At 34.4% G+C, this 19,388-nt stretch overlaps 1 protein-coding gene across 4 annotated transcripts in view; it reads right to left on the reverse strand.

Moving 5' to 3' along the window:
* VWA8 (von Willebrand factor A domain containing 8) overlaps positions 1–19,388 on the reverse strand; it is a 353,412-nt gene that overhangs the window by 249,473 nt on the left and 84,551 nt on the right. For all 4 annotated transcript variants that reach the window (XR_012010082.1, XM_072782924.1, XM_072782926.1 and 1 more), the window contains 3 exons: positions 17,098–17,229; positions 15,081–15,215; positions 14,914–14,991 (listed from right to left, as the gene is read on the reverse strand). Coding sequence is in view for 3 of the 4 variants with exons in the window: in XM_072782924.1 (XP_072639025.1) it covers positions 14,914–14,991; positions 15,081–15,215; positions 17,098–17,229 (345 nt within the window). In the remaining variant the exon portion in view is untranslated. The remainder of the gene's footprint in view (positions 1–14,913; positions 14,992–15,080; positions 15,216–17,097; positions 17,230–19,388) is intronic.

Raw genomic sequence — 19,388 nt, forward strand, 5'->3', positions numbered from 1 at the left:
ATCACAAAGAAAGAGTGTAAGAGAAGAACAGAGAACTACAAAAATGACGAGAAAACAATGAACAAAATGGCAATTAGTACGTATCTATCAATAACTACTTTCAACTACTAAAATGGCCTAAATGCTCCATTCAAAAGACACAGGGTGGCACAACATATTTTTTTAAAAATCCATTTATATACTGCCTATAGAAAACACACCTCAGACATGAAGATATGAACAAAATAAAGTGAAGGGATGGAAAAACATTTGCCATGAAAACAGACATGAGGAAAAAAAAAAAAAAAAAGCCAGAGTAGCAATACTTATACCAGACAAAATAGATTTTTTTTTTAATTTTTATTTATTTATGATAGTCACAGAGAGAGAGAGAGAGGCAGAGACATAGGCAGAGGGAGAAGCAGGCTCCATGCACCGGGAGCCCGACGTGGGATTCGATCCCGGGTCTCCAGGATCGTGCCCTGGGCCAAAGGCAGGCGCTAAACCGCTGCGCCACCCAGGGATCCCCAAAATAGATTTTAAAACAAAGACTGTAACAAGAGTTAAAAGGGGCATTATAAAATTACAAAGGGATCACTCCAACAAGAGGATGTAACAATTATAAATATCTCTGCATCCAACCCTAGAGCACCTAAATACATCAAGCAAATATTACTGAATACAAAGGGAGAAATTAATGGTAACACACTAATAGTAGAGGACTTTAACACCCAACTTACATCAATGGATGTAAGGAAAATCAATAAGGCAACAGTGTCTACAGATGATACATTACACCAAAAGAGCTTAACAGATACATACAGAACATTCCACTCAAAAACAACACCTGACACATTCTTTACAAGTGTACATGTGACATTCTTCAAAACAGATCACGTTAGGCCATAAAACAAGCCTCAATAAATGTAAGAAGACTGAAATCATAACATGAATCTTTTCTGACCACAACAGTATGAAACTAGAAACCAATCATAAGAAGAAAACTGGGAAAAACACAAACATGTGGAAGCTAAACAATTCTAAATAACCAATGGGCCAACGAAGAAATCAAAGATATAAAAAAGTACATGAAGACAAATGAAAATGAAAATATAATGGTCCAAAATTGCAAAAACAGTTCTAAAGGAAATACATAGCAATATGGACTTACCTCAAGAAACAAGAAAAAACTCAATCTAACTTTACACACCTAAATGAACTAGACAAAGAAGAACAGATGAACCCATAGTGAGTAGGAGAAAGGAGATAACAAAGATCAGATCAGAAATTAATGACACAGAGACCAAAAATAAATAAAAATAGAAAAAAAATCAATGAAAGCAAGAGCTGATTCTTTGAAAAGATAAACAAAATTGATAAGCCCTTAGCCAGATTCATCAAGAAAAAAAGAAAGGACTCAAGAGAAAAGTAACAACTGACACCACAGAAATACAAAGGATTATAGTACTCACTATGAAAAATATATGTCAACAAATTGGACAACCTAGAAGAAATGGACAAATTCCTAGAAACATACAATCTTCCAAAACAGAATCAGAAAGAAATAGAAAAATCTGAACAGACCAATTACTAGTAACAAAAATTGGTAATCAATTACCAAATTTGGTAATCAAGAACTACCAAAAAATAATGATCCAGGACCAGATGGATTCACAGGTGAATTCTACCAAACATTTATTTTTTTTTAAGATTTTATTTATGAGAGACACAGAGAGAGAGGCAGAAACACAGGCAGAGGGAGAAGCAGGCTCCACTCAAAGAGCCCGACGTAGGACCCGATCCCAGGTCTCCAGGATCACACCCCGGACTGCAGGTGGCGCTAAACCGCTGCACCACCGGGGCTGCCTCTACCAAACATTTAAAGAAGAATTAGTGCCCATTCTTCTCAAACTATCCCAAAAAATGGAAGAGGAAGAAAAACTTCTAAATACATTCCATGACACTAAAACTACCCTGATACCAAAACCATACAAAGACACCACAAAAAGGGAAAACTACAGGCCAATATCCAACAATACTTTCAATGGATCGCTCACCCTCACCCTGATCAAGTGGAATTTATTCCAGGGGTGCAAGGATAGTTTAATATTTGCAAATCAATCCACATGATACATACATCACAGTAACAAGATGAAGGATAAAAATCACGATCATCTCAATGGATGCAGAAAAAGGGTTTGACAAAATTCAACATCTGTTCATGCTAAAAACTCTCAAAAAATGTACATTTAGAGGAAATATACCTCTACATAATAAAGACCATATATGAAAAACTCACAGCAAACATCGTGCTCCATGGTAAAAAACTGAGAGCTTTTCCTCTAAGATGAGGAACAAGACAAGGACTTCCAGTCTTACCACTTTTATTCAACATAGTATGAGTATTGAGCCACAGCACTCAGACAAAAAAAAAGAAGAGGTATCCATATTGATAAAGAAGAACTATCACTATTTGCAGATGAAATAATACTATACATAGAAAACCCTAAAGACTCCACCAAAAAAAAAAAAAAAAAACTATTAGAAGTGATAAATGAATTTGGTAAAGTTGCAGATATAAAATAGCCAGAAATTAGTAGTAGCATAGGAAACATAGTCAATGATATTGGAATAGCACTGTATGGTGACAGATGGTAGCTACACTCCTGGTGAGCTTAGCACAAGACATAGAGAAGCTGAATCACTACTGTACACCTGACACTATATAACATTGTGTCAACTATAGTCAAATAAAAAAATAAAAAGAAAAAAAATTCTCCTAAGATTCCTAATCAAGATTACTTCAAAGTACATTTAAAACAAAAGTACTAACTAACAGAGATGATCAAGTATAACAATGTGTTCTTACCAATAGTACTGGACTTCATTACACAGTGTCCTTAAATTTGGAGCTATTCCACAGAGAATCCCCAAATTTGAAAATCTTTCCTTCTTCAAGTTTACAGATCCCATGTTTTTGCATCACCAAGGATGGTAAATGAAATACCTTTCAGGCTACAGTTCCTTATTTGGTAGGATTCCTTGGTCACTTGTTTTCTTCCCTGGGCTAATGGATTTGGTTTAATCGTAATGTTTATTTTTATACACATGACCAAAGGCCTCCTACTGTGTTTTTAGAAATCTAATAAATACCTCATGATAACTAAATTTGTTAAGATAATACAAAAGATTTTGTCTATTACTAAGAAGTACATGGTTTCAATTAAATAAGAAGTCTAGTGCATAGTTCAAAAATATTATAAAAGATTTGATTATCAAATTTGGATACTTTTTTAAAAAGCAAATATAAAATCTATTGTCTTTTAAGTGGCAAATTTGTGCAATATAAGGCTATTTTTTCTAAATGAAACTTTATAATTGTGCAGTTAAATTTTAACACACTTTTCATTTTTTACAATATATGTTTAAAAGATGATCAAGTTAAACCAGCAGTATCTTGACTTTTCAATACATAACTCTGTGCTATGTCCTGTCATATACACACTCCAAGTAGTTCGAGTTGTGAGCTTAATGTAAAATACTGCAAGTGTCATTACATTCGACTTTTGACTATGCCTCTGTCAAAATGAGAACCTAAGATACATTTCAGAAAGCTTCAGTTATAAAAATAACACACTGTTGAGATGGATTTCTATCAGTTGAAGATAACCATGAATTTTTTTAAATTCCCCCATTTCATTATGTTGTTTTTAAAAAGCTAGCAAGTAGAAAAACAGACCAAGACTAAAAAACAAACTGATGTGACAACACTAGCAGGCTAAAGTAGATCACGCTGATGTGAAGCAAAGCATTTCAAATAAAAACAGATGGTAGTAGGGCCTCGACCCAGTTCCTTCTTATCTCAGAGTGAGCCTCATTGTCCACTGCTTATTGTTTTTAAAGATGTACAATTAGCAGGCAAAAAAAAAAGGGGGGGGGCTTGAAAATTAATAAGCTAGAAACTATTGTACAAGCTTTGGCTAATTTGAGGTATAAACTCTGGCACTTAACCTTTCTCATCCTTAATTTTGAAAGTCAGGAAATTCCACTTTACTGGCATATTTTAGAGTAACTCATTGGTTAACTTTTGGTAAATAACTTTGATTACTTCAAAGAGGCTGCAGAAAAAGTATTAAATCATCACGAAACTTTATTTTGGAAAAATACTGGAAATACATAGGAAATTACAATTCTAGAACTGAAATGAATTTGTCTCAAAATAGTCTCCTGCTTTATCCTATAAGAACTTGTTCTCAGAAATCAGAAGTTGATCTAAATAATTCTCTCGCTTTTTCTACATTTCAGAACACTATAAATAGAGAAGCTCTTGAATGGTTTTATGGGGAGAATGAGAACAATGTCTGAATAATCATACCTATACCTGACATACATAAAAATAAGTCATTCCACCTTAGAATATTTTTAGATTTACCCCAACCTCTAAGATGGTACATATTTCCTGAGCATCTTCTTCATGCCAAGCACTGTGCTATGGTCTAGCCCACTGGCTCTCAATTATATTGGGCCCCATACACCCATTTTATAAACAATACCTTGTAACATTTGCTTTATAAGCTTGAAAAAATCCACAGGTAATACAATGCACCTATACACATTATTTCAAATAAAAATATAGGATAATGCCTAAACTTTAGTACAGGGAAAATAACTTGTTATAAAAATACTACATAACTTCAACAAATACATAGTCACAACTACACCAAAAAATATAATGATGAAGTCGGGTGCTTGTAGCTACAGAGAGAATCACTATCGATATGAAAACTATATAGGCTGATGCAGGTGTGCTTTATTTGTAACTCAAATATGAATGGCAATGCTTTCCAGTGAGGTGATCCAAAATGGTCAGGGTGGTAGGCAGAAACATGCTCTTATAAAGACGTCCATGAGCCTGTGAACGTGTTACTCTGCATGACACAGGAAATTTTGCAGATGTGACTAAATTAAGGACCTTGAGAAGAGGAGGTTATTCTGGATTACCCATGTGGGCCCAATCTTAAAACATGAGTCTGTAAAGCTGCAGGACCTTTCCCAACTGTGGTCAGAGAGACACAGGGAGGGCAGCACAGGGAAGACTCAGTGATCTGTTGCTGGCTGTGAAACAGAAGGTGCTATGTGTGAGGACTGGAGAGAGTTCAATCTAGAAGTTGAAAAAGGCATGAGTGAATTCCTTCGTAACCTGGGTATAAGGAAAGACTGTCTACCATGACTCAAAAGCTAGAGGTAATAAAACAAAATATTAATAAATTAGGCTACAAAAATCTTTTTTTAATTCTATGAAGCAAAAAAAACCTTATTCAGAGATAAAGGCAAAGGACAACTGATGCAGAGAGAAAATAGAAGCAGCATATATCACAGAGAGCAAAATGACTAATACATTAAGAACTCAAAAACAGATGGGAAAAAGGACCAAAAACTCAATAGAAAAATGGGCAAAAAAAAAAAAAAAAAAAAAGATAATTTAGCAAGAAAAGCCATAATGTTCCTTAAAATTAGAAATGATTCTTTCCTAATGTAAGAAATGTCAATTAAAACTACTCTTAGATACTATTTTGAAGTATTAAACTGGCAAACATTAAAAAGCTTGGTATCCCTGTCTGTTGGCATTATTGATGGGAAAGCAAAATGGTATCATGTTTATAAAGGAAAATTTGGCAATTCCTAACAAAACTACCCATGCATTTATCTATCAACCTCACAATCTCACTTTTAGGAATGAGTCCTGAAAATACACTTCTAATGATATAAAAACACATGTGCACAAGGTCACTCACTGCAAATTTGTGTGTAATTACAAAACAATGGGAATAAACTAATTGTCCATATATAGGAGACTGGTTGGATAAACTCTGGTCTGTCCATATGAGGGAATAATAGGCTAAGACAATGAAGAAGGATGAGGAAGATCACTATGAAAAGACAACTGCCCTTATAGTTTATTACAAAATTCACAGAGGATATAGAATTTGCAAGTTTCACTTTCATCCTGACAACTACTATATGCCATGTTCCTACATGCTGCTCCTACCCCCTAGGAGCTTGCAAATGATGGGACAGGCAAATAGCTAAATTCCATCAATTCCAACATAAACACTTTTTTACGTTTCTATATCCCTGAAATCAGGATGCATCTTCAGTGGACAGAATCTCACAACAGCTGCTAGCCAGTGAATTATTCTCTGCCCATTTCTGAACTCAGTTTTTATATGTTTGTGGGCAAAAAAAAAAGGACAACTATAATCCATTCATGTTTTAGTCAATAAATTAAAGACCACTCGGGAAAATAGGAGTCATAGCTATTGCCTTAAAACATTTCAGTCAACCCCCTGTTAAAATCAAGAAAGTATCAGTATCAAAATTCAAATGGCTATCAGTAGTTTGGAAGAATATCCTGGAAACAATGGAAGAGCATTCTGTTCCTGACAAAGCACAGAGGGTGAGGAGAATATTATGTGAAACAACATACACATCTACACCTGAACCAAAAAATGCTTTAGAAGAGTCAGTCTCTGAAGGTAAAGGAGTTTTGAAAATGCTTCCACCATTTATCGCAGTTTTACTTTCTTTTTTCTGCATGCACAAGCGATACATGATCTAAATTAAGTCTAAAAGAGTTCTTCCATACGAATAAAATAAAAATGCTAACTGATAAAGTCATGTCATAATTTAATTTGCTGCACTACCTTCTCAGCGAGACACAAAATAATGGTGTGTCTTATAATTGATGGCATGTTAGACTAAATCAGATACGGTATTATTACAGCACAGAACCACAGATTGAAGAGCCAGTGAAAGGCAGAGGGAGTACATATAAATCAAATTGGGGACATAACAAAAAACAGAGAGATAGCAGCAATGGAGCTAAACTGTGAAGAGTAAATGATCGGGTCCACAGGAGAAGGAGGTTCATATAGCACGAGCAGGGCAAGAAAGCATAGCTGCCTCACACAGCAAGTCATGCTGAAGAGACCACGAGCCATTTTTGATGGCTGGAGTTAAAAGGTGAATGTTAGCCCTATGGTTGAAGCCTCAAACCTAGCTATGAGAGGCTTGGAGGGGCCAAATTTAAAAAGTGGTGTGCCAGGCAACAGAATTTGAATAGTATCCTCCAAACTATTAGAAGCTGAGTCAAAGGCTTAAAGCAGGGGGAAAATGACAAAGAACAAAATTGTGTTGGAAGGATGGGTTGGGAAAAACCCAGGCTGCAAACAGGTGGGAAGCCTAGAAAGTTAGTGTTGATAACCAAGGTGAGAAGGGCTGAGCACCAGAAAGAAAGCTACTGTTACAGGAACACACAGAAGTGCTGACATAAATACCAATAAAAATGTGATAAGATTCTGAGCAATTAAAAAGAACAAATACTAAAACACCCAACAATGTGGATGAAGTGCAAATGCATTATGCAAGCGAAAGAAACCAGACTCCAAAGGCTGCTTAAATCCATTGTGGAAAAGACAAAATAGGTAGAGGAAACAGATTACTGGTTGCCAGTGGCAGGGAGGGGGTGGCTACAAAAAGGCACAAGGGAATTTTTTGAGCTGATGGAAACATCCCATTATCTCAATTGAGATAGTGGTTATACAACCAAATGTGTTTATCAAAATGGACTGAACTTTACTATATGTGAATTGCACTCAATTAAAAACAACAACAACAACAAAAACCCTCTTAATTAAAAGAAGAAAAACAAAAACCACCAAAACTGTGCTAAGGTGGAACACAGCCACACTCATTCATTCATGTGTTGCCTGTGGCTGCTTTTATCCTGCAACAGCAGAGTCGACTTGTTTCAACAGGGTCCACCTGGTCCACAAAGACAAAAATATTTATGACCCAGCCCTTTCAAGAGAGAATTTATCAACCTTGTTATAGAGTAATTTCACTCATTTGTTTGATGCTCCTTAAAAAAAGCCCGTAAGTGTCCATAAAAGAAATGGGAAGACAGTAACAGAATGTGCATAAACATTCAGTTCAAGCTAACTAGAGAATAGAAATGAGTTGTTTTCTAAATACATCCTGAATTAAATCTCCAAAAGAAAAGAGTATATATTCGGTTCTAAATAACAGCCATAGGTTGTTTTTAGAAATGTTCACAAAACCCTCCCATTATATTACCACATCTTCTGATTCAACCTATTGCTTAAATTATATATTTGATAGATATTTTTTTCTTGTTAAAGTGACAAGAGACTGGCTTTTACTGAAGTAATTAGCTAGTGCTCTAAAACTGCTTCTTTATATAACTTCTATGAAACAACTAGCTTTTCTGTGTATTTGAGGTGTGAAGTGAGTGTGCATTCAAATAATTAGAGACATTATCACTTCATTTCCTTAAAGCTGCAAAATATGGATAACAAAGCTTGTGGCATTTCTATTTTAAAAATAAAGCACAAGCACTATATGAAAATCTTTAAAATGTGGTAAGGAAAGAAATTATATCAGCTACCTAAAAATGATTTTGATATATATGAATTGTATTCATTATTCATTTTTAAACTGAAAAAATGAAATAAACAATTTTGATATATATGAATTGTATTCATTATTTATTTTTAAAATGAAGAAATGTAATAAATGATGAAATGTATAGGCAATAATCACAATGGTGAGTTTAAAATTAGTTGAGCATAAATTTGAGTAACCTTTTCCAATAATGGTCATATATTACAGAGAGCCACCTACACTCTGTTGTTTCCAATAAAGTTTATTTATGAAGCAACTTGTTGGAGTAAGGTTGTAGTTTGTGGCTTTACAATTTAATTTGTAAAATTCCCTGTGTATGCAACTGCCACCTGCTTATTAGTACCCTGATGAAATTTACTGAGGTAACTAACCCATACAATGCATAATTATAATGCACTCTAACTTATCTATGAAATTATGACAAACGTTATAGTTATTGGTCCTTGTAGCACAACTCTGACATTCCAGGCAAGAAATATGAAATCCTATTGAATAAAAATGTTCCTTCAAATTAGAAGGGAAATTTTATCCTCCTGACCTTGAAATTTTTATATGCACCAAATTTTATACTTTGATAGACTGCAATAAATTTTAAAGCACATTCTATACAAAGGAGATAGGAAACAAAGCAATGTCATCAACAAGGAGAATCTGAAGAAGACACGAGATAGGAACCTTAGTAAGCCTGAGACTTGAAAAGGACTGCTCACGTCAACCATTTTAAAGTTCTCAAGTGACGATGACATACATTGTTTTCTAAAAATATATTTTGTAATACAAGAAATTTGAAGGAGCTGAGGTAAATAAATTCTAAGGTAGCCTAATGAAGGTCAGTCTAGTGAGAAAAGAACAAATACAAAGAAGAGAGGAAGGATGACACATGGTAGCGAAATAAGAAGTCAAGAAGACAAGATGAGCTACATAGAATCATAGAAAGTCTGCCTCCAAGGTTGAATATTAACCATTTAAATGAATACAGTTATCTGAAAATCTTGATGAGAGAAAAATCCAAAGTCAAGGCAAAGACAAGAAGTGAGTAAATAAATCCAAGACATAGAGTAGTGAAAACAAAGAAGAAAGAATGAAAGAAAGAAAGATACTTTCCACTGTGTTCGGTTAAACAGGAAGAAGTAGAAATTGTAGATAAAATGGAAGATAGAGAAAAGGATTTGGTTTGAGTTTAGCTATAGGAAGAAAAACTTAGCTAAAAAATCAAAATGACTCTAAGATTTCAATATGTTTTCAATAGTGATTATTCTCATTAAAAGTCCCAGGAACTCATTTATTCTTAAAATTCTTATTGGAGTTGACTTGGCTTTTATCCAACCAGTACTTTAACAAAAGAAAGATATCTCAGCTCTGGTGCTGTTTATGATGGTGTGGAAAGAAATCTGGAAACATGCCCTTATCTGGTTATGAAGGAAAATAATAATAACTTGGATTTCTTCAATAACTATGAAATCACTGGCTTCAACACTATAAAAAGAATAACCAGTTAAAAGAATCTGACCTAACACTTGAGCCAAGTGATTTAAGATTTTTATAACCTATTATAAAACTTACTTTATGTACTGCCACAAATTTGTGTTAAGGCTGTTTTTCTTTTTCTTCATATGAAATCCAGTTCTAAAAATAGTTGTCTAAAAATAAAGCAAAACCCACAGATTAAGTGTGGCTTTATACATGTACAAATAACAGGGAAATCTCCACATCTTCTAGGAAAACAGATGTTGGGTTACTTATTCCCACTAAATTCTCTATGTCAGCTCAAACTTCCAGAAAGTTTTCACTAATATGGACTATACTATTATAAAACCCAAACCCATCTTTAATTCTAGCAAATTCGTCCATCTGTCCAAGAGAGATCAATGAACTCTATAAATTAATGTGAAAATGTGAACAAAGAGTCTTATATTTGATCTCAGGAGCTTGGTTTCTATCACGAAAACAAACTGATTAACAGTTTACAAATCTGTAAATGTCAATACAATGCCTAATTTATGCTTTGATCCAGTTCATGGAAAGAAGCTGAAGCTCTATGGAGAGAGATGGAAACAGACCTCACCTACATTTTTATATTTCTCTATCCTTTTTTGAAGTCTATGCTTTCAGCAATGATTTTTCTTCTAGATATTTCTGTAAAGACTAATGAACAGAAAAGCTAAATTGGAAAAGGGGTTTTCAGCATATGCAATTAATTTGCATAATTAACTCTGCGTAGTTTTCTCAATCCTTTCTGGTAGAATCTTCCTACCTTTGTTTAGCCATCAATTAACAAACTGAACAAGAAAGTAAAAAATCATTAAAATAGTATTCTTGTTAGCTTGCTGTCACTCTCCAAAAATACATAAGAATTCTGTTCTCAGCCTCTTAAACTAATTATTTCACATATAAAGATAAGATTTTCAATGACAGGATACTTTGGATAATTTTCCAGTGGAACTGAGATCTGAATTGGTAGATACAAAGACACTCTCTTGCTTGGTTTTTCTTTTAATGAACAGCAGAATTAGGTGACCATAATTTTCACAGCTCAAGCACACAATCTTAGGATAATTTACCACTACCTGTAAATCACCATAAACGGACTATAGAAACCTGATAGAGAAACCATATTATCTGGAAAAACTGATGAGGTAAAAGTATTTTCAGCTTTCATGAGAATGAGAGTTTTTATTTTATTTTTAAAGATTTTATGTATTTATTCATGAGAGACACAGAGAGAGAGGCAGAGACATAGGCAGAGGGAGAAGCAGGCTCCATGGAGGGAGCCTGATGCGGGGCTCGATCCTGGGACTCCAGGAACACGCTCTGGGCTAAAGGCAGGCGCTAAACCGCTGAGCCACACAGATGTCCCAAGAGTTTTTATTTTAATGTGAATAATCATGTGTATAATTTTAGAAATAATACTACTAACAAATTAGGTTGGAGTCATAGAGAAAAGAAATATTATCCTCAAAAGGTCTCCATATGATTTCAAAGCAATGGCACCTGGGAAATAAATTATCCTTGTATTATCCTTGACCTATAAGTGGAATATAAGATACCATAGAAAAATTTAACTTATTTTACAAATATATTAATGATTTGGGTCCCCCTTCAAAATTTAGTAGAACAGTATTTTCATTGGAAATTAGAAAGGTGATATTTAACAGGTTGATGAAATGATAAAATGCAATCCTCAGATCACTTCTAACATGAGCTATGTAAGGGTAGAGACAGATGAGCTAGCATACTGAACTACCTTCCTTCTGATCTCTACAAAAGACATCAAGAAGAGTGATTTCATAAGAGGGCAAGGTAGCCTTCATGGCATCTTCCGGATATTTAATTTTAAGATAAACTCCCTCTCCCACTTCCTTAATTCCCTTTAAAAAGCCAATAGATCTACAATTAAGTCATAAAAACTGATTTCAAAATTTATTTTCAGTGGGTTCCAAGACTTGTCACCTCCTGTACAGTGTAGAAATTACTTTTTCTACATGTTTATAGCTAAAGACCAAGGATATCACTACTATTTTAATCTCTTCACTTTTATTTTCTTTATGATTTCATAAACTTGGATCCTATGCTTCTTCATAGATTTTATTTAAGCTCTGGCCAATTCAACCAATAGGCACAAATTACCCTAAAGCAGTATTGAAAGGAATCTTTTCAACACTTTGAAAGATGAGCTGCTGACAACACTTTCTATAATCCAGAGTCACAATATGTGACTGGTTTGAATGTCATTTTTCCAAAAAAGAAAAAAAAAAAAATTCTTAATGTAAGTTAACAGTAAGAAAGTTTAACTAAAGAATAAACTAAAACTGCAAAATACAACCTAAAATGTACCTAACTAGTATCACATCCACTTAAAAAATTGTTTAAAGAATAAAAACAGAGACTTTGCTGTAAGTAAAAAGATCCACCCAAAGCCTAACATATAGAATCAATACATTAGTAGGATAAAATGTCTTAGGAGATACCATTACAAACAAATACACACGAGAAAACTTTACTCAGTAAAAACATCAGTTATAAGTTTGCTTTTTTATATACTATACACAACATGTACCTTCACAAAAATAATTCAAAAGACTTAGGAATAAATTTAACCAAGAAGATAAAAGAAAACTATACAACATTGCTGAAAGAAATTAGAGACAAATAAATAAGAAGATATTCGTGTTCACAGATTGAAAGACATATTAAGATGATAATACTACCCAAAGTGATCTATAGATTCAGGGCAGTTTCTATCAAAATCTCAACAGCAACTTTTTCATAAATAGAAAAACTTATTCTAAGATTCAAATGGAAACTCAAGGGATCCTAAATATTTAAAACAATTCTGGAAAAGACAACAAAGTTGGGGGTCTCATACTTCCTGACTTCAAAACTTACCACAAAGCTGTAGCAATCAAAAGAGAGTGGAATTGAGATAAGGATAGACAGATAAAATAAGGGAGTAGAAGAGAAGGCCCAAAATTAAACTCTTGTATATACGCCCAATTGATTTTTGACAAGAATGCCAAGACTAGGGCAGCCCAGGTGGCTTGGTGGTTTAGCGCCGCCTTCAACCCAGGGCCTGATCCTGGAGACCCAGGATCAAGTCCCACGTCGGGCTCCTTGCATGGAGCCTGCTTCTCCCTCTGCCTGTGTCTCTGCCTCTCTCTCTCTCTCTCTGTGTCTCTCATGAATAAATAAATAAAATCTTAAAAAAAAAAAAAAAAAAAAGAATGCCAAGACTATTCCATGAGGAAAAGACTGTCTTTTCAACAAACGCTGCTAGGAAAACTGGATATCCATATACAAATGATCTGAAGCTGGACCCTTACTTTTCACTGTGTACAAAAATTAATTCAAGATGGATCAAGGGATCAAAGACCTAAATGTGAGACCTAAAACTATAATAATCTTAGAAGTAAACATAGGGAAAATTCATGATATTGGACTTGGCAATGACTTATTCTATGTAACACCAAAAACATAGGCAACAATAACAAAAAGATAAATTAGACTTCATTAAAATTAAAAATTTCTGTGCATTAGTGGAAAGTATGAAGAGTGAAAAGACACCTACAGAATGGGAGAAAATATTTACAAATCATGACTGAAAATGGGTTAATATCCAGAATATATAAAGAACTCCTACAACCCAACAACAAAAAGACAAACTAATTGAAATATAGGCAAGGAATTTGAATAGGCATTTCTCCAAAAAAGACATACAAATGGCCAATAAGCACATGAAAAGATGCCCAATCTCATTAGTCATTAGGGAAATGCAAATCAAAACTACTAAGGAGTTACCACCTCACACATTGCTGCTGGGGAATGTAAAATGGTGGTGCTGCTCTGGAAAACAGTTTAGCAACTCCTCAAAAAGTTAAACACAGAATTACAATACAGCAGTATCATTTCTAGGTATATACCTAAAAGAACTAAAAGTAGGAATTCAAACAGATACTTATACACCAATGTTTATGGTAGCATTTTTCACACTAATCAAAAGGTGGAAACTACCAGTGTTCATCAACATTTAAAAGATAAGCAAAAAGTAGTATTATCTATACAAGAGAAAATTATAAAGCCATATAAAGAAATGAAACTGATGATATATGCCATAACATGAATGAACCTTGAAAACATCATGCTAAGTAAAATAGAGACAAAATGACAAAAAGTGTATGATTCTACTTAAAAGAGGTACCTAGAATAGGCAAATTCATAGGGGCAGGAAGCATAGAGGCTACCAGAGTCTGGGGTTGGGAGAATGGGAAGTTATTCTTTAATGAATACAGACTTTCTACTTGAAGAAAAATGTTCTGGAAGTAAGTCAGACAAAGAAAGACAAATACCATATGATTTCACTTAAATGTGGAATCTAAAAAACAAAATGAATAAACAAACAAAAAGCAGAAGCAGATCTGTAAATACACAAAACAAACTAGTGGTTGCCAGAGGGGCGGGATGAGGGGGACGGGTGAAAGAGAAGGAGAATCAGGAAAGAAATTTAAAAATTCTGGAAATCAATAGTGGTGGCAGTTACACATTTAATTCCAAGGAACTGTACACTTAAAATTGGTTAAAATGGTAAATTTTATGTATATTTTTCCACAACAAGAAAAAATAGTCTCTTCAGTCAAGACCTAATTATCTCCCACTGCTGCAGAAACCCATTTTGTTTAGATTTCCAAATTACTACTAAATGTGTTCTGCATATGTATGCACCTGCAGGTAAATTGAATCTCTCTTGAAAAGCAGACCCTGGTATGTTGTGCACAGGAGATGTCCCAGAATGCATTTTCAAAAATTCCAAATAAATATAATTGTACTCCAAATTGCTGATGTCATTTATGTACATCAAAATTAACAAGTCATAACTGAAGGAAAAATATTCTCAGGTTCTACTGATGGTCCAAATATGTATGTTTACAGTCCAACTGCTAAAAATGAACGTCATACCTGATAGAGCATGATGGGTTCTATGTTGTATCCTAAGTTATCTGCAAAGTTCTTAGCAATGACTGTTTTTCCACAACCCTACAAATGGAAACACAATCATTCAAGGGATAAGTCAAAACAACCAAAAGTCAGGAAACAGAAATATGCAGTGAGACTGCTATTCTTACTTTTCCTCCAATTAAACATATGTCCTTAACCATGTGAGACTGCATCATTTCAGCCAATAGTTGTTTATGGCTTAAAGTCTGTATAAAATGGTCTGATGCACAAGGTTGATTTATTGGCCTGGTCCCAGCTGGCACCTATAATTAAAGAGAAGTAAATATAATATGCATATGTTTTTCTCAAAACAGTAAATGAAAGCACATAACTATGCTTTAGAAGCCCCTAATAATTCCTTGCTCAATTTAATTCTGTACTGTTTTTGACATTTTAATACAGCAACAAGTATTTTCTCATTCACAGATCTGATCATCATTACCATCAGCCCTCCAAATCAATCATCCCTTTAAAATTAAAGCTCTGTGCTGTCAGATATTTTCATAAGAATCATGTCATTTTCAGGCTATTTATAACTTATAATAATAATGTCACTACTTGAGAATGAAGCTTTTTGTCCAAATTCCAATGCTCAGTACAGAATTTAGAGTCAGTCCATCAGGACTCTCCAAAGTCACCACTGACCTCCTGATTTTTAAAATCCTTTTCCTTTAAAATCCTACAAATCCTTTTCCACTCTTAGCTTACCACTCAGAAGCATCTGTTCTTAAAATCTCTCCTCCCATCCTTCACACCTACTTCTTTTATTTCCTATCTCCTCCTTATTAGTCTCCTGGGGACCCCACTAGAAGATTTCCATGTTCTGCTGAGGACTCAGGACTTGATCATACTGTACGCAGCATGAACCCTACAGAATTATAAGTTTGGAAGTGACAAGCGCAGATTAGTATTTAAGAAAGATCATCCTGGTGGTAACAAAAAAGGCTAACTGGAAGGGACTGCAGGCAATGAAGTCAGAAAGCCATTATCAAAGGGAAACAAATAGTGAAATCTTGTTCACACTTCATGCCTCTGGACAAACTGTTTAAACTGCCTCAAGTGTCTTATCACCTTTCCCCTCCTGACCGCTGGAAAAATCCTATGTCATCCTACAAGATGTATATATATGTACATATATTCCACAGCCATTCCAATGTAATCCTTACTCATCTGATTCTATTTAGACCATCAGCCTAGTAAGGTCATTGATCTGAAGAGACAGCAGAGCGTAATGGAAAGTGATCCTATCTAGAAATCTCATCTGTGATGTTTCTCAGCTGGTGGCCATGGGTGAATCAATTACCCTCTTTACATTTCTGCTTTCTAATCTATAAAATGGACATAATAAAACCTGCCTCCAGGGTTATTGGGGGATTTAGTGGCATAATATATGCAAACAGGCAAATATAGTAACTAATACAGAGTGGGCACTAATAATTCTTAATACAGAGCCTGGCTCACGGTAGATATAATCAATGTCCAGATTGATGAATGAATAAATACATTAATAAGTATTAATAATATCATTAAAGCACATAAAAAGTTTATAATTAACGTGTACTCTGGCACATAAGAAGGCAAGCATTTTTCTTTCCTACATTCGCTTAAAATTCACTTAAGTCTGTGTTTTTCAAGCTGTGTTTCTAAGGGACAGTTTCTCATCACCTCTTGGGGTTCTCAGGGCCCTCAAAGAAAAAGAGGTAGAGCAAGCAGATGGAGCTCTATGACCAAATATCCTTCCCTTCTTCTAAACACTTTGTAACTAGAACAGCTCCTCTTTTAACTGTTTGCATGTAGCTAAGAAAGATTTTATTTGAATAGAGTGGTCCTTAGCTGCTAAAATATGTTTGAAAACACTATTTCTTACTAAGGACTCAGAATACACAATGCTTTATTCAGTACTTAATTTGATTTGGTTTTTGGTTTGGTTTTTGATGAAAAGCTATCCCTGTGTTTCTCCTGAATTTTTCCAGTTTACAAACATACATGACTGTGGAGCCATAGATAAATAGAGATACAGATATATATATAGATGTGACATTACAGAACCAAAGAAGATTTATAAGAGGATGATAAACCCAATTTAGGTTATAAAAATGCGCAGAACAAAGCACATCTTAGAAAGTATAAAGCTTGATCTGTTACCTGAATGGTCACCTCTTTTTCTGCAATCCGGACAGTCACCGCAGCTTGGGGGGCAGGGCTGTCCACCAGCCTCTCCACTCTCACCACCTCTTTAGGAAGCATAGAGCTATCTGAATCTTGGAGTTCAAAGCGCTACAAAATTACAAGAAAATCATGTAATTTACATTTTATTTATTTTATTTTTTTAAAGATTTTATTTATTTATTCATGAGAGACACACACAGAGAAGCAGAAACATAGGCAGAGGTTTGAGAAGCGGGTTCCTCACAGGAAGCCCAATAAAGGACTCGATTCCCAGATCCTGGATCAGGACCTGAGCCGAAGGCAGATGCTCAACCACTGAGCCACCTAGGCGTCCCTACTTTTTATTATAGTATTAATGTTGTATATCCGGAAGATTCCATCTTAATTAGAACTGAAACTCACTCTATATTATAAAAATAGAGGTAAAAAATTAATGAGTATTTTTTCCTGTTTTTATAAATGCCATTCTCTTTAAGCCAATTAGTAAAGGTAATATGCAAATAGTCCCTAAAATTTACTAAATGACAGGAAATGGAGACACTGAATTCCTGAACTGCTAGCAGTTTGCAGCCTACACTTCTTGTTAATCAAAGGTTCCAGTTTCCTGGAAAGGACGATGAGACTCTTGACAACATGTCAAAGTAAAATAAGACCTATTTTGGTTGATTTCTTAAATCAACTGACGTTAATGTTGCCTAAAATTAATGAAACCAGAACTTCCTGAACACCACTCTGCTGTTTGCTTATGTGGTTAGCCTAACTGATTACAATAAATTCTAACAGTCTTCCAGAGTATCACTCATGGTCACCATGCCTTCTATGGTGTATGTTCTCAGTATTTATCAAACTGGTTGTAAAAGACCAAGACCATTGATTCTTTCTCCATGTGGATCAGTTATCAATGTTCTAACACTTGGTTACAGTCCTCATACCAGCTGGTTATATTTTTTAAATATGCACACAAAGAATACAAACAAGTATATGAAAAATGAGAATACTAATTAAAAATTAAATCCTTTGCCCTTGGATAGCAGCATATTCAAGATGAAAAGCTTAATTCATTTTTAGTATCAAATAGGCAGAAATTATCCCCCCAAAATACTACCATAGTTTTAGAACATTATCACTATAATGAAAGAACTGAACCTCAATGCAAGAATAGATCACTGCTTATCCGACAGAATGACACAACTCCAGAAGTCAGAAGTACTTAAGACAATCACTTATTACTTTAACCTAAGAAAAATTGTCTATTTGTGCTATTAAAAAAATATATGTCTTATATATTATGCATTTTATACACGTAAATTCCCATAGTATTGCATAATTTGGTAGGAGTTGCTTCCATGTAGTAGACAAATAACAATTATTGACACTTTAATTTCATGCAAAAAAAAATGCTATACTGTATTTTAAGGGAAGTTCAATAGGAAAAGAGTAAGGCCTTAGCCAAGTAAATTCATTAGAATTTAGAACCTAGAGCCGTTAAATTCTAGAAAAATAAATATATTAGCTTAAAGATATACCCGCCTACCATAACGTCAGCCTAACTTGACATAGCATTGATTGCAGGGAACTTATATTCCAGAAATGAACACTAATGCCTTGAACCACTTGCTATAACTGGTTATGTCCTTATAAATAATTCAAGCTAAAATATTTCAGTAGAATTAAAATAGGAGGCTGGAATACCCTAAGATAGGAAAAGAACTCAAGTTGCAAGATGAATTACCACCTGCTGGCATAGGAAATTTAAAGGACTATTAATCAAAAAGGTAATTGAGGAGTAAAATACATATATAATTCTCACAGACTACATGTTAGCAAGAAATAGAAAATCAAATAAACCAAAGTTCATTTACTTTACCATTTTACATTAATGAGTTGCTCCTATTAATTCTGGCATGTCATTTAAAAAAACAATACTAATGTATTTTTTGATACACTTTCTTTGGGATTACATTATTTGAACCATAAAATATAATATAAGAAAGGGACTGTTAATTACATGTTGCTCTGTAAGGCCTCCATACTCACCTTCCCAAGTCCTAATCCTGTCCCTCCAAACTATTCATTTTCTTTATATCTTTTTCTAGGATGTGGAGCACTAGAAAAGAAATTCTCTATACCCTATTTCCCGGTTACCAAAAAAGTATGTAGCCCCCAGTCTGTGCTGGGCTCCTTCCCAAAGCCTATCAGCAACTAACACAAACCAATACTACTCTCCCTTAGGATCATCTGAACCAATTCATTCCTGTGTCAATAGG

Source organism: Canis lupus, chromosome 17 (assembly GCF_048164855.1).
Source record: "Canis lupus baileyi chromosome 17, mCanLup2.hap1, whole genome shotgun sequence".
NCBI lineage: Eukaryota > Metazoa > Chordata > Mammalia > Carnivora > Canidae > Canis > Canis lupus.